This window comes from Acinonyx jubatus, chromosome D2 (genome assembly GCF_027475565.1).
Source record: "Acinonyx jubatus isolate Ajub_Pintada_27869175 chromosome D2, VMU_Ajub_asm_v1.0, whole genome shotgun sequence".
In the NCBI taxonomy this organism is placed as follows: Eukaryota; Metazoa; Chordata; class Mammalia; order Carnivora; family Felidae; genus Acinonyx; species Acinonyx jubatus.
The window spans coordinates 1,736,772-1,761,187 of NC_069393.1; the positions used below are offsets into that span (position 1 = coordinate 1,736,772).

General features: G+C 44.5%; 1 protein-coding gene across 6 annotated transcripts in view; it reads left to right on the forward strand.

Annotated features, from left to right (window-relative positions):
* COG2 (component of oligomeric golgi complex 2) overlaps positions 1–24,416 on the forward strand; it is a 46,130-nt gene that overhangs the window by 8,489 nt on the left and 13,225 nt on the right. For 4 of the 6 annotated variants that reach the window (XM_027047031.2, XM_027047030.2, XM_027047033.2 and 1 more), the window contains exons 2-10: positions 4,495–4,656; positions 5,789–5,854; positions 8,088–8,168; positions 9,849–9,952; positions 12,483–12,591; positions 13,144–13,323; positions 14,986–15,110; positions 19,619–19,745; positions 21,648–21,787. In XM_027047031.2, the coding sequence (XP_026902832.1) occupies positions 4,495–4,656; positions 5,789–5,854; positions 8,088–8,168; positions 9,849–9,952; positions 12,483–12,591; positions 13,144–13,323; positions 14,986–15,110; positions 19,619–19,745; positions 21,648–21,787 (1,094 nt within the window). The remainder of the gene's footprint in view (positions 1–4,494; positions 4,657–5,788; positions 5,855–8,087; positions 8,169–9,848; positions 9,953–12,482; positions 12,592–13,143; positions 13,324–14,985; positions 15,111–19,618; positions 19,746–21,647; positions 21,788–24,416) is intronic. The other 2 variants (XM_027047034.2, XM_027047035.2) reach the window with 2 other exon arrangements.

Sequence of the window (24,416 nt, forward strand, 5' to 3'; positions counted from 1 at the left end):
CTGGGTTCAAGTAGGAAATACCGCTGAGGATAAAGAGAAACTATTTTTCTTCTTACTTCAGGGCTTACAGACCACAAGTCTTGACTCCTTCCAGCTTTTCAGACATGGGTGGTTTTAATGTTTATTTACTTTTGAGAGAGAGAGAGCGAGAGCATAAGCTGGGGAGGGGCAGAGAGAGAGGGAGACACAGAATCTGAAACAGGCTCCAGGCTCTGAGCTGTCAGCACAGAGCCCGATGCGGGGCTTGAACTCATGAATCATGAGATCATGACCTGAGTCGAAGTCAGACGCTCAACCGACTGAGCCATCCAGGCGCCCCTAAATTAGTGTTACTTTAGATTTTTTAAAGTATCTGCACATTTGACTTGTTGATGCTTAAGTTGTTTCATTTTTCCTTGAGGTGTACTTCACGTGATATAAAATTTACCGTTTTAAACTGTATTCTTCACTGGTTTTTAGTACATTACTCCACGGTGCATCCGTCACCACTGTCTAGTTCTAGAACATGTCCTTCCCCCAAAACAGAAACCTATCAGCTCTGATTCTCCCCTCCCCCCGTTCCTTGGCAACCACTAATCTACTTTCTGTTTTTATGGATTTGCCTGTTCTAGAACATCTCCTATAAATAGATTCATATGATATGCAACCTTTTGTATCTGGCTTCCTTTAACCTTAGAGTAGAATGTTTTCAGGGTTCATCGATGTTGCAGCACGTAACAGTACTTTATTCCCCCCCCCCTTTTTTTGGCTGCGTGATAGGCTTCGCCACCTTTAAAGTATCCTCATCAATGGATGGACATGGGGTTGTTGATACTTTTTGGCTGTTATGAATGATGCTGTGAGTGTTTTTTGTGTGTGAGCATCTGTTGTCAGTTCTATCAGGTATATGCCTAGATGTAGAATCACTGGGTAGTTGTATGTTTCACTTTTTGAGGAATTGCTGAGCTGTTTTCCACATTAGCTGCACCATTTTACATTCTCGCCAGCAATACAGGAGGTTCCAGTTCCTTTGCCTTCTTGCCAACACTGGTCTTCGGGGTTTTTTTGTTGTTGTTGTTGTTGTTTTTTTCTTATTTTATTGGATCCTGGTGGGTGGGAAGTGGTAGGTCAGTGCGGTTTTGATTTGCATTTTCCCTAAAGACTAATGATGTTGAACATCTTTACATGTGCTATTGGCCATCTGTGCATCTTCTTTGGGAAAATATCAGTTTGAAGCCTGTTGCTTGTTTTTAAATTAGGTTATTTCTCTTTTTATTGTTGAGCTATAAGGGCTTTTGCATATTCAGGTCATTAGATCCTTGTCAGATATACGATTTGCAGATATTTTCTCCCATTCTGTGGGTCGTCTTTTTTACTCTCTCAGTAGTATCCTTTGACACACAAAAGTTTTTATTTTGATCAAGTTCAGTTTACCGATTATTTTTTATGCTTTTTGTGTCATGTCTAAGAAAGCATTATGTAATTCAGAGTCACACAGATTTTCACCTCTGTTTTCTCTAAGAGTGTTATAGTCTTTGCTCTTTTATTTAAGCTTTTGATCCACTTTGAGTTACTTTTTTGTGCATGTGTGAGGTTGGTGTTCCAAATTCATTCTTTTGTGTGTAGATATTGTCCCTGCAGTGAGCACTTGAAAAGACTGTTTCTTCCCCCAGCCATTGGTCTTGGCATCCTTTGAAAAATCAATTGACCATAAGTCTATGGGTTGCAAAGTCTTCCTTTTAAATGTTTAGCAGATTTACACTATAGAGTAAAACCATTCCTGGTAAGTGAAATGTGTCTGTTGCTCGATGCCGCTGTGAGTTTGGGCTTGTTGTCACAGCAAAAGCTGCCTAATTCAGTATTCACAGATTACTGGGAAGTGATTTAGTCTTGTTGAGCAACATTTGTTTATCTGAGAACAAATACATAAATCGCAGGTTGAGAACTGATCCTACCTAGTAGCATTCGTTCAAGGGTCTGAATTACATGATTTAGAATGCCATCGTCAAGTTCAGAACTTCAGAGAATACGTAATGAGGCAGGAAAAATGATCTACCTAAAGGCATACAGCTGGTTAGTAGCACGGCCAGGATTCTGAGCTGAGTTCTGCCTCTGCGTTCCTTCTCTGATGTACTTCATAGCCATGAACGTAAGGTGTTGTCTCAGGTCTCAAGAGGCAAAAGTCCAGGCTAATTCTGGCCCCAGTTTAAGAAGCAGGTGGTTTTTCAGTAGATGGCTGTGAAATTATGGTTTGGTATGAATTCCTCTTCTCTGACACTATCAGGGTAGGTGTTTGGCTGATTAAGAAAGTCAGTTGAAACAAGTACTCTTAAGGAATGGTGCATATGGTTCTTAGCATTTATGTTAACATTTATGCCAGGGGCACCAAAATGTGATAAAGGGGAAACAAGAGTATAACTAATCTGTGAGACCAGTACTTGGAAATTGATTATGAAAGATTCTGAACATCTGTTCAATGGAACATTTAACATCCATGTAAAATATTAATACAAATGTATACGTTTTATGAAAAGACATTGAAGTTACATTTTTAAATGGGAAATAACAGTTGAGAAGAACATGAATATTAAGCTGCCGTGTGTGTGTGTGTGTGTGTGTGTGTGTGTGTGTGTGTGTGTAGACACATAAAGAAGGTCTGGGTTTCAGTTCAAGATGGCGGCGTAGGAGGATCTTGAACTCCTCTCCTCCCACGGATACCCTGAACCTACAGCTACATATGGAACAGTTTCCTCTGAAAAGTACCCAAAACTAGCTGAGTGATTCCTACACATTAGGTGAATAAAGAAACAACCTACGCTGAAGTGAGATGCAGTCTTGCCATAAATCCCACCCCTGGCACAGTGACCCACAATTGGGAGGGAGCTCACAATCCAGACTTTGCCCCTAGGAGCAATGGTTTGAACCCCACATCCAGCACCCCAACTTTTAAGACCTGCAGTTCAGACACAAGCCCCCAGAACATCTAGCTTTGAAAGCCAACAAGGCTTGCATCCGTGAGACCCACAAGGCTGTGGGGAACAGAGAAACAGTTCTTAAAGCAGTCACGTGAGTGGAGTCCCTCAACTCCAGGACTCAGCACAGAAGTAGCCGATTGGAAAAGGTTCAGATTTTCTGTAAAAGAGGCCCATTTGCTTATCATAGAGCACTGACGGGCTGGCATCTAATTTAACACTCATCTGGGGCCCACTCTGTAGTCTGCAAAGACGGAACTGGCAGGTGTTACCTTTGTGCCGTCTCTCTGCCTCCCCCGCTCACTGGTATCTCCGGAAAAGAAGCTTGAATGCTCATCTGGTGTCCATGTTTTGCAGTCGCCACCTAAGGGATTCCTCTAGGTCGTGTGGCTCCAGTGACCAGCAAGGCTTACGCTCACAGGCCCCTCATGTTTATTGCAGTATTTACAACATCCAAGACTTGGAAACAGCTTAAGTGTCCATCAGCGAGTGAATGGAAAAAGAAAATGTGTGTATATACAGTGGAATAGTATTCAGCCATAAAAAGAAGGAAGTCTTGCCATTTGCAACAACATGGATGGACCTTGAGGATATTATGCTAAGTGAAATAAGTCAGAGAAAGACACATATCGTATCATCTCCCTTATGTGTGGAATCTATAAACAAAAACAAAAAATGAAGTCCTAGAGAACCGACTGGTGGTTGCCAGAGGTGGTGGGGAGGCGTGTGGGGAGGGAATGGATGAAGGGTTCAAATGGTACAAACTTCCAGCTAGTAAGATAAGTTTTGGGGATGTGATATACAGCATGTACTTCTAGGAAATACCATACGGTACATTTGAAGGTTGCTAAGAGTAACTCCGAAATGTTCTTATCACAAGAAAAAATGTGTGTGTGGTGATGGATGTTAACTAGTCTTGGGGTGATCATTTCACAGTAGATGAAACCATGAAATCATTATCTTGTACACCTGAAAGATTATGTGTCCATTGTATCTCCACTTTTGAAAAAGTAACTTAACATTTTAAAGAGAAAAGACCAAAATACAACAAGTCTGGGAGGATGTGAATCACAATGTTAAATAGTGGGGGGGGGGGGGGGGGGGGCGACGTGAACAGTGCTTATCCGTAGAGCTTCAGAGAGCAGATGATTTTTTACACTCTTTAATATAATTATTTCCTTATTGGTTGAAAGTTTGCCATTGAGCATTTGTTACATTTAAAATAAAGAAGCAAAGGCTGTTTCTGTTTTGAGACGAGCCTCTGAAATGTATAATAAAAAAAAAAATCCCTTGTGGAACTTAGGCAGCAGGAGAGAATGCTCTTGGTGGGGCCCCCTTTCCTGCACCTCTGTGACGTGAGCAGGCACCCTGGTGTCACTGTGTGTCCCTAGACACTCCCCCCCCCCCCCCCCCGCCCTGGGCAGTCACAGAGCCCCTTCTAAATGAGTAGAATGGCGTTTCTCTCTCTGTCTCCGATTTGATTTTTATACGTAAAATGTGATGTCATTGGCGATTGTTTTTTCTTTGTGGTTTGATTTTTCAGGAAGATTTCGATGTGGATCACTTCGTGTCCGACTGCCGGAAGCGCGTGCAGCTGGAGGAACTGAGAGGTGACCTGGAACTCTATTACCGACTCCTCAAAACAGCCATGGTGGAGCTCATCAACAAAGACTACGCGGATTTTGTCAACCTGTCCACAAACTTGGTAAGCCTGAAATCCGCAAGGCCCTCTCATCCATATTTATTCTTCAGAGTGGAGTGTAGATTTCTAAAAGAAAGCTTTCAGAAAGTCGATTCCCCCTGCGCCACCCCCCCCCCCACCAAAAAAAAAAAACCTAAAGAGATTACTAAGCTCACGAGTAAAATAACTAAACTGTTTGGTGTGCATTTGTTTGGTTTTAGTGTTTAAATTCATTTCAGGCCGCTCTAGCTTGATTATTTTTTTGAAATCGTTAGTAAATAAGTCAACAGCAGAGGATAAGAATATCGGAGTCGTTGTTTTTGGTAGTTGCTAAGTGATTACCCTGAAGTCTTACTTGGTTGAGGCTAATTTGCAAGAGCAGATACCAACTATTCTGAAGGAAGTGTTGAATTTCCTTTCAGGTGGATGCGTTAGCCAGAGCTAGGTTGAGGGGACGTGGGCCAGTATTGATATTTAGAAGGCGTGGTTTTATAAAAACATAAGAATGATTTGTAGTGAGCATGTCAAGTGTTTGTGAAAGCTGTTTAGAAATGCTTGGGTTATAATATTTGCAGAAAAGTCTCCTTGTTCTTACTTCATTTTGTTTAAAATCTGCCGAAAGTCGGCAGCTCCGTGGGGATTTCAAGAAGCATTAAAATAATGAGGCATATTTGCTTTTGGGAAATATACCCCTAATATAAATGTTCCAGTGGGATTAGAAACCCAGAAAATTTGATTTCTGTTCTATTTAATTTGGATTTTTCTCAAGGGTTATAATGATGCTTAGGAGAGACGTAGCCCATTGGCCTTTCACATCAACTGGCTGGGTATCTTAAATTACGGACAGATAGCTGTGCCCCTTCCGTTACAATTTTTCACATTCATTTAAAATGGCATCTAAAGGCAAATTGTTTGAAGGTTTCATTTATTAGGACTTCCCTTGTTTGTATAGTTTCATGTATACCAACAGATTTTTTTCGTATTCTATGAACAGCATTGATGGCACAGGAACATTTCCGTTATTTAACTAGTTACTCAGCAAAATACAGTCATACCAAAAAAATAACTTAAGTGTAGTACTGCTTTGATCATTAAAAGATACTTCACTGTTATTCCTGATTGTGATGTGTGTGTGCCAACGTGATTTTGCCTTTAGGTTGGCATGGACAAGGCCCTCAATCAGCTTTCTGTGCCTTTGGGACAGTTACGAGAAGAAGTTCTGGTAAGTCCCTACATAGTATAAAACAAGCTGCTGGAAAGCATGTGGTCCTCGTTTGCCTTCTCCAAGAAGAATTCCTTTCATCTGTTAGCTCGTGGTGCGGTGGTTGTTTTCTCATGGTTTCATGATTATTGTATTTGCCTTCAGAAAAGTTGTAAATGATTTTCTATTTTTGCATGTGGTATTATGACCTAAAAAACATGTTCGATCTGAAGAAGACAGATTCTCAGAATAGACAGCCTTAAAATGTCAGGGGAGAGGAAGAATATTTCCAAATTCAACTTATTAATGCCACCTTACTCCTATGTAAGTGGTTTCCAGCTTCTGAATGGCTCATTTGAACAGTTCCTAATTTGTAAGTATCCCCTCCCCGCCCAGACAGTAATGTACATGTGGTCAGGCTCCCAGACTGGTCCACAAAAGCTATGAAATCCTTCATGTAACCGAAGGATGATATAGATGTAATATCTAATAATGTTTCTCTGAGAAAATCCCTGCTGTGGGAATAGAACTCCCCACTCCCAGACGTTGGGAATGGGAACTCCGCCTGGTGAACAGCGGAGGGGAACTCAGGGCATCACTTCCAACAGAAAAGTGCGCCGTCCTGTCCTCCCCCACCCCCCAGTCTGTGTCGATGCCCTGACTCACCCCCCCGACCCCTCTGTTTGGATGCACTGTTGTGAACTTGGTGCTCTGCACCCTCCTGTCCTGGGTATGTCCCCCCTAGCTTGAGTGGCCTCGTGCATCAGCCCATAAGACAGCGCCTGGAACCTGAGGAGATACTAGAAGTGGAAGATGATCTAAGGGAAGGCCCGGTGCATGGATAGAGCTGGAAAAAACGTGGAGTCCCAGCAGTGTCAGTGCTGAGAAGCCCAGAGGAGGGGTAGGCAGGAAAGAATTCATAGAAGAGGGAAATTTGGAGCCGTGCCTCGAGCTAGCTAATACTCTTCCTTGTTTATGTCTCGTTTGAATGTTACAAAATCTTATTGAGATGCTTTCCCCCGGAAGGGAAGAGCGATTTTTGTGGTCCGCTATTGGATTCCACGCCTGCTGCCGCGTGTCTCTCCTGCCTCCTCCTTGGTGTGCCCCTTCCTCCCCCAGCCCCATAGCCGTGGTGTCCCCTGAGCCCAGCCTTCGTTTGGCCTTCCGCTCCTCTCTGAAACCCCTCTCCCCAAAGGTAGATTTGCTCTGCTGACTACTGCTCTCGCCTCGCACACAGGTTCCCGTCCTGCCTCGTCCCTGCGAGCACCGTATCCCCTTCCTTTTCCACAGCCGTCTTTATAGCTGCTTTTGTCCTAATGAGCCACAGACCTGACCTTCCTTTCTGGTCCCAACTCAGAGACCAGATCTAAGATTCTAAGAGATTCTAAGATCTTTAACGGATAAGACTGTTTCTGTCTTCGTTGTTGTATCCTCATGTGCTGTCATGACAGCTGACATCTAGTAGGTATTTCATGATGTTTTCTGAGTGAAATAATTCACCTTTCTGTAGAATTTTTGTGATGTGTCCAGTTTATCCGAGCTGTTTCCATGAGCCTTTGTTTTGGCTCTAATTCCTGTCTTCTACTTGGTTTCATTCCTCAGCTTCTGGCCCTCTTTCTCCACCTGTGAGCTCTCCCTTTTCCTGGCCATTCTGTTCTTACTCCTTGATTCCTAATATTTCCAAAACATTTCCTACGATAGGTCAGTGCTTCAACAGTCTCTAGTTCTCCAGAATGTGTGGAATCCCGTCTAAAGCCCTCATCTGAGTGAAGTCCTCCTGAGTTGACCCCTCCCTTCTTTCTACTTCTCTCCAAAACGAAGCCAACAGCGCACCCGGGTGCATGGCTGCAACCCTGAGTGTGGATGCGTCTACACCTTCTTACCTCTTGTCTTCTGAAGATCCTCTCTCCGCCCATGCACGGCTTCAGAGCCGGGTTTGAGTCCCACCCCTTTTCCAGACTCTTCTGTACTTTGCTTCAGACTACCTATTCTCCACTCTGACCACCCATGACATTCACTGTATATGTATTATTATTCTTCTGGCCGTTAATACAGTGCGACCCTGGCTTTATGTCATTTTGCCCCTAAATCATGAGTACCCTCAACAACATTTGTGTCTGATATTTTGTGTTATTGTCAGTGTCTGCATAATACTGGTCTGCAGGTATTAAGTTCTGTGAGGTTGAATTAAATGTGTAAACCTGATCATGTTACAGAACAGTTTCTGCAGTATACTTTGTTTATGCTTTTAAAGAGCCTCAGGTCATCTGTCAGTGAAGGCATTCGGGCAGTGGATGAACGGATGTGTAAGCAAGAGGACATCAGGAAGAAAAAGGTATCCCTTAGTAGATTTCCCACGTTACGTGCCGGTTACGTGTCCCCTCCTCGTGTCCCTTCATGCTTGTCAGTACTATGCAGCTTTGTTTTCAAAGCTCTTTTGCATGTGCATATTTCACATTATAATGTCACGTTATCTACTTGAAATAGTAAGACGGAATTTTAGAGGTACCCACATGGTCTCAAGGTCCCTCACTTTTTCCAGAACAAGAAATAATAATAACTGATGTCAGTGGAGCACTTGGTGGTTTAACGGCCACGTAAATGTTCTCCACCCCTGTATTCTACTGCAGGTTAGTTGTTCTAGAAAAGGCGGAGTATTGCTGTCTCATGCTCGGCCATGTTTGTTTCTTTTTTCGTTTCCTTTCTTTAAATACACGTCTGCGTGCACTGCCTTTACTGTTTAGTGGCCCTGGATTTTAATTTTATTTTCTGATTTTTTTCTTTATGCTCTGGTTTTAGCTCTTATTATTGGTTTTTGAATCCCAGTTATCAACATACAGGGTTATATTAGTTTCAGGTGTACAATGTAGTCATTCAGCACTTCCGTACGTCAGCCGGTGCTCATCACAGCAAGGGCACACCTTCATCCTCGACACCTGTTCTTCACAGCCCTGGTTTTATTCATGATCATAAGGATGTCAGGGCAGAGTTGGAATTGGGATTCCAGACTTCTGACTCTATCCAGTGTTTTGTACATGTATTTATTAGCATATTTTATTATTATTATTTTTAGTATTTTTTGAGAGAGAGAGGGAGCAAGTGAGGGGGAGAGAGAGAAGTGGGGCTTACCCGAAGTGGGTCTTGAGTTTACCCAAAGTGGGGCTCGTGCTCACCTGATGTGGGGCTCGAACTCACAAACCGTGAGATGCTTAACTGACTGAGCCACCCAGGTGCCCCCTTATTAGCATATTTTCTTAAATCTCATGGGGGAGAAAGAAGCTTATTTTAGAGACTGTCTATTTCTCCTTTACATCTTCTCCCAGCTTTTGTCCGAAGAATTCATGTGGTGTGTTTCTAGACAAGACTGTAAGCTTCATGAAAGCAGACATTTTTCTAGTTTTATTCACTGCTGTCCCCACTGTCTGGAAGAATGTCTAGCTCCCAGGAGGGGTTCTCAGGTACTCTTTGTTTAACGGGTGACTTTGTATTTTTCGTTCTTTTAAGGATAAGAGTTCTTATAATGTCCCTCAACCTCTTGGCAATATTTGTAGCATAAAATGCCTTCAATGAATTGACACTAGGGCATATAGGTGTATCATGCGCATGTAAACCGAGAGGATAAGTACGATCAGAAACTGAAAAGGTGAAGAAAGGGCCATAAGAAGATAAATGGACTGCCCATAGAGAGATTCAGGATGGGAAAAAGAAGAAATAAGAGTACAGAGCGTGAGAAAGCAAAAGTCTAGGGGTTTTTCGTTTGTGTGTGTGTGTGTGTGTTTTTTTTACTACTAATTTGCAGTAGAATATTGAAATATGCTTGTTCCAGAAAGCCAAAATTAAGATTTCCATTCTTGGCAATTCAGTGTTTTATAGAAATATTCAAAATATAGGATGCTCTATATATTCAAACTTGACTTTTGGTTTTATATTTTCTGGCACTTAGCATGGAAAACAAGATGATTAAGGTTAAACATTATAATAACTTTTTTTGTTTGCTTAATTTTTATCTTTATAGATGTGCGTGTTGAGGCTTATACAAGTTATTCGATCAGTTGAAAAAATTGAAAAAATCTTAAATTCTCAAAGCTCTAAAGAAACATCTGTACTAGAAGCAAGCAGGTAAGTATTTTTTTTACTAAATAGCACGTAAATTAATACTTCACATCCAGTTTAAATATTGTTTTGTTTCGTTTTAGTTAGAATTCATTTCTGAATAAGGAGAAAATCCACGTCTATAGCTTAGCGTTTTCGAACAAAGCTCCGGGAGAGTAGAGTGCATGAAATGGTAAAGTTTATTATACGTCATTTTAAACCCTTTGTGGTCCTAGGCCATATAGTTCCAACACTGGGGGTCAGAGGCAGTGTGCCTCCCGTGGAAAGTTTTTACATTTGGAATCCCCTTCCCTAAAGAGCTAGCAAAATCCTTGTTGATCTTCAAGGTATAGCCTTCATCTTTCTCAGATTTTCTCTAGACCTGCCCAGAGTATTAACCATTGATGTGTTTTGCACCAGCATTATATCGTTAACAGAAACAGTATAGGGCACGTCTAGGTGAAATGCACAAACAAGGAAGAAAAAGCTTCTGAAATCAGAAAAAGATGACCGCTCTCTGTGTTACGCTGCAACTTACCGCCTTCTTAGTGTGAATTTTCAATCAGCCAGGTAGATGAGGGACTCGGAAAATGAGTTGTCAGAGCACGGCGGCACCAGCGGGACGCGCTGTGGAACAGTGGGAAGAACGCAGGCTTGGGGAGCCCGAGTCCAGGTCCTTCGGTGCCCTGTGTCCCCTGGAGTGTAAGGCTGACAGCAACCCCACATGCAAGGTTGTCTCAACCAGTGAGGGACTGTCAGCCATACCTGGCATACACAGGCCCTCCCCCTTAGGAAATCTGGGTTTAACGTGAGCTGTCTTTTTGAAATCACCCTGATAGCTATAACGTTTTTCCACGAGGAATACTGGATCATTGAGGCAGCACCACCCACAGCCAAACTGAATATACCTAGAGTTCAAAGGCTTGGTCCCACCAAAAAGGCATGGGGGATTTCTTAGCTTTAGGAACTAATGTTTTAGATTCGGAAGGGTCCCCAGAGACCCCACGCTCCACATCTCTCGTTATGGAGTAAAGAAAGGAGACATCCCAAAGGAAGGGGGTTCTCGGGTCCTCCGTCTCTGCCTCCTTTCATAATCCAGACGTGAAAATGGGGAGTCGCCGCCTGCCGGGTGTGTTTCTTCGGCCCACTGCTCTTGTGCCCCTGACCCCGTCGTCACTTATCAGAGACCCGTGGAACGTCCGTTCCTATCCGTCTAGTGGAACCGGCTCGTCTTCAGCTGCTCTGCTCTGCTGACGGTCCCTCTAGCCGCATCCTCATTCGGCCTCTCTGTTGCTCCGATGCATGCCTTCCAGTTTTCTTTGTTTTTGCCCGTTCCTGCTGTGTTCCTTTGATAGAAATCCCTCAGTGGTTTCTGTTTCTGTAATACTGTTCCTTTGGCAACTCTGCCTTTAATGTAATAGATATTATGCTCTTTCTTGCTCAGAATCACCTTTGAGGCTTTTTTCTTTCCTTTTGAACAGCAGCTTTGAGCTGTAGACAAAGGAAAGCCAGAGCCATGTTGGTGAATAGTAAATAGATCATGCTTCCTAGGCCAGGAGACGTTGAGATAATTGGTAAACAACACGTCCACGCTAGGTTATTCAAGTTAGAGGTTAAGCTTCGGGGTTGGTCACGCTGGGCACTTTCCCTCTACGCTCGTTTGGATGCTGCGGAAACAGGGCCGGGTGGATCACTGCTGGTCTGCATATAGCGTTTTTTATTTCCTGATGATGTGGGTTTTCCCCTCACTGCCTGCTTGTGCCTCGTCAGATGTGGGATGTCTTAGAAAAGCCCAGCAGGTACTTTCAGTGCCTTTGTGGTTTTCATCTTTCACTATTCAGCTTCCTCTTAAGTGATGTTGATGCTTTATAATGTGTTTGGAGGGAGGGGGAGTACATTTATTACATGTGGTAGCCGATACAAACGCGTGTTTTCTCGGTAGGACCCGGAGCATGTAGATTGCTCTTTCTGCTCTTTGGTACACGCAAACTTAAAGTAAGCTACTTTGAGGTGTTTCATTTATTGCTGCTGGAGGGCCAGTTTTATTTTATTGAAGGGACAACAGTATTTGGTGCCTGAGACGTATTAGAGGTCTTTTGGAAGGAGGGAGAATGAGGCAGGTAGAGAAGAGGAGGATTCAGCTATGAATGATGGGAAAGGGCAAGAGAGAGAAGGGGGTTAGAGATGAAGACCTCATGAATGGGAGAGCCTGAGGAATGTGGTGGAAACACACAGTTGCACCCACACTCCCCCGGTCCAGCTCCTGCTGCTCGTGTGGGCCCTGTGGCTGGGGCCAGGCAGCATCAGTGGCTTGCTTATACGTGACGACCTCCCCACCACACCTAGAACATGCTATGCTTACGGCTTGTAGTGAAAATCCACAGCACGGAAGGTACGTTAGCTTTCACCTTGTGACAAGGGGTCTGTGGGAGAAAACACCCTGAAGAAAAGGTATGACACCGTGGGTGCTAAAGCCTCCCTGTTGCTAATTGGGTGATATCGTCTCTTGGAAGTTAAATAACTCTGGGAACTAAATTTCTGTAACTGTCTCTACTAGCCCACTTTTGACTGGACAGATTTTGGAGAGAATTGCCACAGAATTTAACCAGTTACAGTTTCATGCTGTTCAAAGCAAAGGCATGCCTCTTTTGGACAAAGTAAGACCGGTAAGTGGTGGTTTAGATTTTCACAGTTTGCTGTTTGGGAATTTGCTGAATGATTTTAGTTAAATCTCGTATTGCCCCTGATAATTGTTGCCGTAGAGGACTTTGAAACCAACGTTGAATTTTTTCTTTCAGTTTTTGTTTCTGGGGACCCTGCTTCTCTCATGTCATGTTAGAGAGATTTTGCATAAAGTTACAAGCATATTCTCCAAATTACACGAGTAAAATGAATTCTGAATTTCATGTAACTCGACACATTGTACGAGGTAGTCAGAATTAATTTACCCAAAGCCCTTGGCTGGGTTTAAACACATTTGTCGGATTTACTCTGTAGCTTAAGAAGAAAATAACTTTTTTTGTCATTTCTTAGATGAAGCAAAGATTTACTTGTAAAGAAATCGTGGGGAGAAGAGATAGCACTGTTAACTCTCCAGAAAATGTTAATCTTTTAATCTTACGTATATTCTAGTAGAATAGGAGGTCTGTTATATACATATTTGAATTTTTAGCAATTGGTCTACCTGGAACTTTCCTTACAGCTGTTTTTGCTTGCAGCGGATAGCCGGCATTACAGCCATGTTACAGCAGTCACTGGAAGGCCTGCTCTTAGAAGGTCTCCAGACTTCCAACGTTGATATAATACGGCACTGCCTACGGACCTACGCCACAATTGACAAGACACGGGATGCCGAGGCCTTAGTCGGTCAAGTTCTAGTGAAACCCTACGTGGATGAGGTGTGTGCACTTGTTTCCTCGTTCAGACGCTCCTAGAGCATCTACTTGGACTTGGATTCTTCACTGGCTGTGGGGGGATAGATCAGAGATCTTTCTGTACAGTCTCATAGTTACCGCACTCTCAGTTGTAGGAAAAGCTCGGTCCCCCCGTTGGTTACAGTCAGAGTGCCAGGAACCGAGCATGCTCTCCAGTATTCTCCAGTGATGTCATAACCCAGGGATCATCCCAATACCATAGGGGTGAGGGTCTTGCCTAGGGAGAAGGTCCGGATCCGAACATTTTCAGGTCAGTTTTAAGTTGTGTCCATTCTACGTCAGTGAGGTTGTGAAAAAGCATTTTTGCACTGCCAGGGTAGAGGAGTAGAACAGTTAGGCCGATGACCGCTCCGCAGCACGTGCCTGGTGGCGGAGTGTGTGGACAGCCCTGTGAGCTTGGAAAGTCCGCGAGGGAGGTGTCTTCCCAGAATAGATTGGGCCTAAGTGTTGAAAACCATGGGGGAGTCTGCCAGGCCAGGAAGTGGGAAGGAGGGAATGTTCAAAGATGAAGGGCTTTTCTGGGCAGATTAGTACCTTAAACCCGAACTTGGTTGTCCAGGACCCTTCACCTATCGGGGTATAGTTAAGTTACAGGCAGGGAGTATATCCTGCCTTTGAGGAGCCAGAATATAGGTCGTATCATACAAGGTTGCCAACACTCAACAGTTTCCGGCTTAGAAAATGGCAGTTCCGTCTGGTTCAAACCGATAGAAGCCATAAAGCCAGTCCTCAGTGTTTGAAGACCCTCTTGCAGTCACTGTCAGTGTGAATGTTCTTCCTGTCCCAGTAAGTACAAAGCTTCCAAGCCCTGTGACTTCAGGATGAAAGCCTTCCATTTTTAAAATGGGACAGTGAATCCTGTTGGTAAAAGTGAAATTTAAGGCTTAATTTCAGTAAGCCTCTCAACTTCATTAGGATCACTAAAAATAAATGATCTGCCAGTTCCCTGTGTGTATCCTGTTCTATTTCATGGCTATTTCTGTGGGGATGAAAAAGACCGATTAACTACGTTATGCTTTATCCGTAAGTGAAAGTAGGGTAGTTCCTAATGTATGCTTTTTTCATTGAGCCGCATCTAATGTGCCAAATTAAGAAAATATTTTAAGTTTCAGTGGCATATTAAAGGGACGATGGCCACGTTTGTATTTTAAGTTTGTGTGCTTATCCTTTCTTTACCTCTTGACTCTCAACCTTCCCACAAAAAATAAAATAATAAAGTAAAATAAAATGCGTTTTCTTCCATCGTTCTCTGTCCCAACCCTTTCCCTAATCTGGTGGTGGTCGGCTAGGCCAACGTCAAGGCAGTACGAGCTGTTGTCAGGACACACATATTTTGCTTTCAAGCTCAAGACGGCAAGCAGATGAGTGTGTGTGGTGTTTCGGCTCTAGGCCAGTCTCTGTCACCCAGCCTGTGTCTCCCCCGGGTCAGAGCTGTGTCCCCTAACCCTAGGAGCCGATGTTGAGTGAAGGTGTGCTTTACCTTCTGTTTCGAAGGCATGTCAGCTGGGGAGGAGGGTGGGCAGAGAGGAATTGTGTTTTTAAGGTTTTCTCTGTTCTTTCCTCTGTAGTATAGAGTTCATACTTCTCTTTTAGGTGCTTTAAAACAAATGATGCTCCTTTTGATAGGTGATTGTAGAGCTGATTGTTGAGTCTGATCCGAATGGCCTTCAGATCATGTATGATAAGCTCCTGGAGTTTGTTCCTCACCATTGCCGCCTTCTTCGAGAAGTCACAGGAGGGGCCATCTCCAGGTAACTGAAACCGCTGAGCTTCCTGGTCAGCTCAGCTCGGCGATTGCACTTGGTGGCTCCCAGTGCGTACTGCTTACTGGCTGTCTTGTCTGAACTGGGAACGAGTGCGCTTTCCTATTTAATTGTTACCAATGCCATGAGGCGGGTGTTGTTAGCCTCGGTTTCTAGGTAATGGAACTAATAGTAGGAGCTAATCTTGAAGGTTGCATTTCTCTGAATCCAAAACCCCTTTTACCTTCTCTATACTTCTTCCTTAATCAGGTTCAAAATCAAAATTGGTTTCCTTCCGTTATTCTGATGTCTATAAATATCAATTCAGCTTTAAATCAACAAGTTGGGTTTTTTTTTTTTTTTTTAAGTTTATTTTAAGGGAGGGAGAGAAGGGGAGAACGAGCGAGCGAGCGAGCATGAGCAGAGGCAGAGAGAGAGAGAATCCCAAGCAGGCTCCGCTCTGTGCTCTGTCAGAGCAAGCCCCATGCGGGGCTTGAACTCAGGAATTGCGAGATCATGACCTGAGCTGAAACCGAGAGTCTGACGCTTAACTGACTGAGCCACCCACCCAAGCTGAGCCACTCAGCTTGATTCAATAAGTTTTATGCTAATAGTGATTAAGGTTATCTTCAGTTTCCCCACCTTCTTTTACTTAATTTCCATGACTTTCCAGTTCTGCTTCATAAATATCCCATTCCATTTCACCATCGCCCTGGTCCAGGCCTTTGTCATGTTTTCTCTGGAATAACAGGCTCTCCCCTCCTGGCCTCCCTGGCTCCACCTGTCCCTCTTCATTGCAGCCCTTGGCTGTCATATCTGCCCAGAGCTCTGCCACCTTCGTAAGTCTTTAATGGCTTCTCGTTGCTTATAGAGGAACATCCAGTCTTCTTGGCATAGCCCGTGAGGTCCTTGATGCTCTGGTCCTGGTGGTTCTCCACTGTAGACCTTTCTACTGTGGAACTCCACCCCCCACCCCCGCCCCCGCAACCCCACCCCGTACCACTATGGTCCCTGGCCAAACTGTAGCACTTGACCTTCCCTAACACAACTTGTACAGAAGATCTCTGACTTCACAGCGGTTCAACTTAGGACTTTTTGGCTTTATGATGGTGCAAAAGCGATACGCATTCAGCGGAAACCATATCGCAGACTTCGAATCTGGATCTTTTCCCGGGCTAGCAATACGCAGTAGGATCCCCTCTTGTGATGCCGCGCAGTGGCAGTGAGCACAGCTCCCAGGCACCCACGCCATCACGAGGGTCCGCAACCGACACACTGAAACCCTCCGGATTCTCACTTTGAGTATAGGCTTCAGCAAGTTGCGTGAGGTGGCCAACACTGTGTTGTAAAATAGGCTTTGTGTTAGGTGATGTTGCCCGCCTGCAGGTTGCTGTGAGCGTTCTGAGCACATTTTAGGTAGGGTGTGCCGAGCTCTGATGTTCAGTAGGTTGGGTGTATTTTCATTTTCAGCTCATGATATACTTACGAGGGGTTTATTGGGATGTAACTCGTCGTAAGTCAAGGAAGATCTGTACTGGGGGCTTCTGTGGTTTTCCTCGTTGCCTCCTGCGCTTCCCGTTGCCTGTGGCTTTTGGTTAACCTGTCAACTCCATCTGAGCTCCCGCTCAGATACCACTTCCTTCAAGAGACCGCTTTCCCCTGATGTTCAGCATTCACCATGTCCTCGGTTCCAGTACATGTTGGCTCTTAACCTCTGTGGAGGGGTCATTCCCAGAGGCTGAGGATGTGCTCTCCTTCCGCGCTGCCCACACCTTCCTCACCTGTCACCGTGTCTTGAAGATAGCGACTTCCCCGTGTTTGCAGAATGAAAGACTTGGTCCATTTTCATCGTCAGAAAGGCAGAGGAGGTCTCAGATCTTTATGAAGTAGGCAATCAGTGCATTTGGTCTTGAATTTTTGTTCTTTGGAAAGACAAGAAAAAGAAAAACTATATGCCACCTGACCTTTGAAGTACCCTCTCTATTCCCACCGCATGATTTCGGCCTGGTTTGCCGCTTGTGTTTAGTCATCATGAAGATTTAGTTGAATTTGGATTTGGGGTAAGAAATTAGTAGAAGTCACGATGTAAAACTAAGGAAGCCGCAATTCCGAAACAAAACAGTCATTAGATTCGACAAGGCCAGTCTTGGTCCTGAAAATGCCGAGTTTCAAAGCTTTGCGAAGGCCTTTCCATAGTTTTCAGCATGGCAGAATTCACGTCGAAGCCTCGGAGGGTTGGGGAATCTAATCCGTGCGTTGGTAGGTTGTCATTTGCTTCAGGCACCTTTGTCCTGCTGGCCCTGACCTGCCCTCGCTCGGCTCCGGCCTCCAGGATTCCCCACTCTCGGTGCTTCCCTTGCACGTTCTGTTCTTTTTCCTTCGTGTCACCCTCTGTATATGCCTTTTATATCTGTAGTGGCAGCAGCATGCAGGATCTGTCTTCCAGAGAATGTGGATTCGCTTTTCTCATTACTCATCTGTTTCAGCTGTTAATCTTGTAGATGTAAGTTTTCTCTTTGGGGCTTTAAGTAGATATTTGCTTTGGGGATGAGGGGATCTTGTCATTTGATATTGCTTATATTCTGTGCATCTGTAGTTTTACAATTCCCAGTTTTATTCTTCTCTTCTCCAGGTACCTTAATAGAGCTCGTTCTTAGCATGGCTGAAAGTATAGACTGCGAGGTGTGGAATTGGGTATGTGGGAAATAGACATGTTGTTGGCCCTCCCCAGCCCTCCTCCAGCCGGCCAGTGATTTCTTACCAGTACTCAACTATAGTAAGATTGTTTGGTAGCCCTTGCTGGCCAGTAAGGCCTGGCTTCCTGGATAATCTATTTTTCCTGGCAATTTTTGCTAAGGAGGAAAATTAGGAAAGCTCTTATCTCTGTTTTCATTTTTTTTTTTAATTTTTTAAGTGTTTGTTTATTTTTGAGAGAGTGGGAGGCACAGAATCCGAAGCAGGCTCCAGGCTCTGAGCTGTCAGCACAGCGCCCGACGCAGGGCTCGAACTCACAAACCGCAAGATCATGACCTGAGCCGAAATCGGACGCTTAAGCGACGGAGCCGCCCGGGTGCCCCTTTTTTCTTTATTTTCAATACCCAATTTCATATCGCAACGTAGCTACAAAACTCCCAGTTTTGCCAAAATAAGATCGTATATTGGGGCACCTGGCTGGCTTCAGTCGGAGGAGCGTGCGACTCTTGGTCTTGGGGTCATGAGTTTGAGCCCCTCGTTGGTTGTGAAGATTACCTAAAGACTTAAAAAAAGACCATATATTGAATTGCTGGCCATTGTTAAAGAAAGTTATCTTAAAACTGAGCATTCAGTGAGATGGTATTTACCTAGAAGTTATTTTTGTGTCTTTAAGTGCAAGGGAAAACTTGAGCAATCTGCCTTACTTATTTATTTACTTATATATTTAAGCCCTACTATCACAGCACTTCCTGTATGCTAGGCACAAGCCTAAATGCTTTACAAATATTAACCCATTTGAAGATGCTCTGATCTCCATCCTGTCATCTCAATTTAAAGATGAAGAAAACAAAACAGAGGGTAAAAGGCCCACCATTTGAACCCAGGTACTCTGGCTCCTGAGTGAATGCTTTCATCTCAGTGTTGCCTCTCATCTGAGTCTGTGAATTAGAAATCCAGAGTCTAGACTTTTGCTTAAAAAAAAAAAAAAAAGGCGAAATAAAGCATGGACACACAAAAAAACACGACTGTGACAAGTTTTTTTGCATCAGGATTTGGAATCAAGATTTTACATGGAATAGTCATAGAATTTGAGAACTGAAGGTAATCTTAGAGATAGCTTAATCTTCACGAAGCTGTTAGTAACTGGCAAATTAGCATGATTTACAGGGCTTTAGAGCTTAGTGGTATTAAGATTCAATGCAAAGAGGGGCGCCTGGGTGGCTCAGTTAAGTGTCTGACTTCAGCACAGGTCATGATCTCATACTTTGTGGGTCCAAGCCCATGTCAGGCTCTGTGCTGACAGCTCAGAGCCTGGAGCCTGCTTTGGATTCCGTGTCTCCCTCTCTCTGTCTCTCTGCGCCCCCCCACTCATGTTCTGTCTCTGTTTCTCTCAAAAAAAAAAAAAAAAAAAAGATGAGGAAACATTAAAAAAAGACTGCACGCGAAGATCGCTTTTCTTGTGTTATTAGACTACTTCTTTTCCAAGATAGAGTGTAAATATGATAGCCTGCTTCCAGGGAGAAATCCTGCCAAGGCAATTCGATGTAGTAGTTTTGCCTTATCCTTGACACTAGCTTGCTCTCCTATGTGATAAATACAGGAGTCAGAATACAGAGGGCGTTCAGGTTCAAGGTGAGACTGGGATCAAGGAGTAAAACAGAAGTTGAAGGCTATAAACAAGCTAACTGACGTACAGTTTTTTTAAAAAGGTGGAAGTAAGTTTTAGGCTGAGGAACTTTGAGTTAAAATACCACTGTAGAATTTTGCCCTTTGTAAATAGGAGGGTGCCATGTATCTGACTGAAGTGTTGCTGTTTCTTACAGTGAAAAAGGCAACAGTGTTCCTGGATATGATTTTTTGGTGAATTCTGTCTGGCCAGAAATAGTACGAGGATTAGAAGAAAAACTGCCTTCGCTTTTTAATCCTGGAAATCCCGATGCATTTCACGAGGTACTTTTCCTCCATCATCCTGATTCTCGAAGATATTAACCAGGGGCTTGGGAAAAATCATGCTTTCTGCACAGACTTCGTTCTGTGCTTTGTTAAAAATAAAAATCTGAGTTTGTGAGTGAGCATTTCCTTAAAATACACAAAATGTTTCATCCAAGTAGTAGTCTCTGATACTGTTGGGACTATATACTATAATTTTAAAATGCAGGGTAAGATTCAGCCTAGGTACCAATGTGACAAGATGTGTATGCACATCATTTTCTCACTTTTTCAAAAAGATCCTCGAGACCATTAAAAGCCAGTCCCTTTGCAGTGGTTTTCTATGGAAAATTAGGTTTGCAAATGTGTACGGTATAATTTTAAAGGAAAACAAGGTATCGATTGGATTTTAAAATCCTCATTAATTTGTAGTGTATAGAGGCAGACGGTAAGGTGTGGTGAGCCTGGGACCTGCTGGCCTTCAAAACAGACGAGAAGACACATTTGGAGCCATAGTGTCACAGAAATACCACTTCCCTGTTCCGACTAATTGTGCGACGTGACAGTGTGCTGAATCGTGATCACGTGGTATCGTTTTCAGTGAATCGTGTGACAGTGATTTTTATTATTTGAAAACAGTAGGGCTTTTAAAAATAGACCCCAGAAGCAGAATGATACAGTGGTCTTAAGCATTCACCATTTAAGACCCTTTACGTTTTGCTGTCCTCTGGAGTTGTGCTGGTCACGTTATGCTCAGGAGATGTTTCAGCTCAGAAAGGAAACTTTCTTGCAGAACTTTGACTTCAGAATTCTAAGCCAGTCCTTAACGTGGCTGGGTCTGTTTCCAGTGAGCACAGCGTCGGTCAGTTCCTTTCACAAAATGCTTTCAGCTTTCAGTCTTGCTGTGACGTGCTTCTCGTGAGGAGAGAAATATCTCGTGTTCCTTTAGCGTCTCGTCGTGTGCAGAGGTCTGTCTACTTTTATCCCCAAAGGATGAATAATACCTTGGTCTCAACTCCTCAACACCTCGCCCAACCAGTTGAAAGAAATGAAAAGCCTGTAGTGTTGAGTGAACTAAAATTCCTGCCCAAGCGCAGACGTGAGGAAGTTTCGGTGAATGGTTGGGTGACCCAGAAGGATATGGAGTGTCCACACATGTTCCCTGTAGAGCCTGGGCCCTGGGGGGGGGACCAGAGGACCCACGGAGGTATGCGCATTTCCAACAGCTGCGGTTCTGCTCTGCTGACCAACCAGGGTGCTGTTTGCTCTATTTCTCAGCTTTGTCTTTGGGTAAATTCTCTGTGAGCCTGAATAGAAGAGGAAGCGTCATCCTCCAAATGATAATAACAGTCGTTAACCTGGGAGGGTACTTTTGCGGGTCACGTTAAAGAATACAGTCTTAGGCACAGCGCGCGGGTGATGAATGTTAAGTAAGTTTCGGCCACGGCTCTTCATGGGTGTCGGTAGCTCCCCATCCGTTTTTGTGCTGTCTGGTCTATGGAGATCATGTGATGGCTCACCTGCCTTCTAAAAATGTTCTACTTTTAATGTTCTTTCCTTTTAAAAATGTTCCACTCCTTCCTCTGGAGTGGCAGTGACAATTGTACCACTTAATTTACTGGCTCTTCCAGTTCCAGTGGACGAGGTTAGGGGTGCCGAGAATACGAGAGCTGTCGCTTGCAGAGCACTGGGTTTCCAGGGAGGCTTGCCGCGTAAAACCTCGAGCGTGTCACCGACCCGCCTTGGGCAGTACCGAATTTTCAAGTCAGGACCTCGGACGGGCGCCCCCTTTCAGGTCTCTGTCAGTTCCGGAAGCTACGAGTCAGAGTGTTCTCCTTCTTTATCTTGATTACAGTTTTCCCTGTATGTGCTCATTCCTGGTTAGTTTGCTCACAGTGAAAATTCCGCCTGTTCTTATTTTAGAAATACACCGTAAGCATGGATTTTGTAAGAGCATTTGAACAGCAGTGTGGAACACAGGCCAGCGTGAGGAGATTAAGAGCACATCCCGCCTATCACAGCTTCAGTAATAAGTGGAACTTGCCTGTTTATTTTCAAATAAGGTCAGTGATTTATTCCTCCCCCCCCCCCCCCCTCCAGCCTTCTGAAATGGGACTAGAATACCAGGTCAGGGTGTTGCCTCCAGGAAACAGTCCTCGGAGATGATCGTGCTGTTCTTTGGGAAACAAGATCGAAAGTGGGAACGTGCAAGAAGTGTCGTCATTGCCGGCGTTCTGGTTGGCATGACAGAAAAACCATTTGGTAATTAAAGGGCTGAGGACCCCGGCCTCGGACCGAGGTGGGCCCCGCGCCCAGCTCCGTCCGCGGCAGCCTGTCCGTTTTGCCCTTCTCCCCACCCGCCTTCGTCAGGCAGCAGGCCCGGCCCACGTGGGTCTGTCGTTGGCTTCTCTGCGCTGGTTTTTCCCTGAGAGTGGGGAGAAGCGTATTCTTCACAGCTGGTTCCGTCAGTCGGTTTATGAGAATCCTAGTTATTATTTTGGCCGTCTCTGGCATCTTTTGGATGTCTTTGACGTCTGTGACATTTGTTCTCTCTGTTCTGGAAAATGGTGACACTTCTAACAGATGTCGTGACGATACCACGTACGTAAATAAGTGCTTTCATAAACTGGGGACATTTAGGATAAATTCTTAGCAACGTATGTTCTGTTAGAAAAACAGACGAAAAGAGCCATTTTTGCAGAGTGTCTTGAACGAGGTCACGGTAAGTTCCTTCATCGAATGACGTTAACTAGAGCGTTTTAGTTAGGAAGGTCTGGAAAGAGTTGCAGGCTTTTTGTTGAAATCGCTGAGTGCTTTCATTCATTACGATGCAGTCCTTTTCCCTAGAGTTCTGGGGGGAAATTACAGAGGGGGAAATATGTTAAGGATTAGGTCCCTTGATTCTAATTGCTTGCCGTGATTGAGAATGTATGTAATCATCTTCTGATAATGAAATCACAGCTACCAGAATGTTAGTGAGGCGCCCTTGCTCGTACCACACTGTATTTTATGCTTAATTTTGCCAGCGTGACATCACCACGGAGCTTGTCTCTCAGTAGGAAGTGAAGGATTTGTTCTTCTAAGGTGTTCATGGACTGCACTGGGAGTGGTTGTTGCAGGGTAATGAAGATCAACCCAGGGCAGGAAGCCCTTTTGATGCAGGAGCGGGATGTAAAACCGTGAAGTATTCTTTCATAGTATAAGACTGCAATAGAGGGGCGCCTGCGTGGCTTAGTCGTTTCAGGCCCAACTTTTAATACCAGCTTAGGTCGTGTTTCCGGGGTCATAGGATTGAGCCCCGCACCAGGCTCAGCGGTGAGCATGGAGCCTACTTAAGATTCTTTCTCTCTCTCTCTCTCTCTCTCTCTCTCTCTCTCTCTCTCTCTCTCTCTGCCTCTCTGCCCTTCTCCCCTGCTTGTGCCCTTTCTCTCTAAAAATAAAAATAAAAAAAATAAAATTGGGGACTAATGTGTATGTGTATATGTACATATGTATGTGTGTGTATATATATGACCGCAGTGGAGAAGAAAGGTCTAGCATTTCTTCTGTGGTCCGGGTGTGGAGTTAGATTGCTTTAGATGTCCAATACTGTCACATCACATAGTCCCGCCTGCTGCCTCCAAACTCCTCTTCCTAGTCATTTCCCCAGATCCCGTGACCCCACCCTTGGGGATCCTGCACTGTCGTCCCCCTCCTCGCCCCTCCCCCCCCCGGACTTGCCCCCCAAGAGCTCTGGTGGCTGTTTCGGGGCGTGCTCTGGGCTCGCCAGGCCGGACGCCACAGCGACAGCACAGCCTCCCCTCAGCCGCCTCTCACGGGGCCGGCAGCCGAGCTGGGTTTAAAGTCAGCCAGTTCCCTGAATGATTTTGTACGTCCACCAGATTTTAACAGTAAGCAATCAAAAGGATCAGTGAGCCTTTCTCTGTAAACCATTTTACTTAAAATTTGTGAAATTTGTAAAACATCACGTCTGAGTTGCGAAGTGTGGAACTTGTATTCACTTATGTTTGTTTTTCCATTAAAAAAAAAATAAGTTCAAGTAATACTTTGTGGGACTGCCCTATTGATTTTTACCAGGCGTCACATTGTTTACTCTGAGTGACGACCAGAAGTTCCACAAACATGACTAGGGTCAGAGTTACATTGTGAGGGGATTCACTTCAGGGCCATTTAAAGGAGGCCCAAAACCCGTGGGGTGGCATACTTTGACATGTTCGTAGGGAGGAACATGAACATTGCTCTCTTGGGAACAGGCTTACGCCACTGGTCTGACGGTAAACCTGTATCCCGTCATCCTAGGAACCGAGGTGGCCCTTCCAGCCAGCGCCGTCCGGGGGTGCACTTGAACCCCTCACTGTTCCCGATGCCCTGCCTGGCCTTCATGTCACTTGTTCCCGTAGGCATAGTAGAAAGCAGGTTTAGGGGCGCCTGGGCGGGGGTGGGCTCCGTCGGTTAAGCGTCCCACTATTGATTTAAGCTCAGGTCATGATCTCGCCGTTCATGAGATGACAGCACGGAGCCTGCTTGGGATTCTCTGTCTTCCTCTCTCTCTGCCCCTCCTCTGCTCACGCTCGCTCTCAGAATGAATGGACAAACTTCAAAAACAAGAAAAAAGGTTTACGATTCAGTTTCTCACAGGAAGAAAGTAAATGCAGGTATGACCCAGTGGTCTCCAGTGCAGTGAGCCGGTGG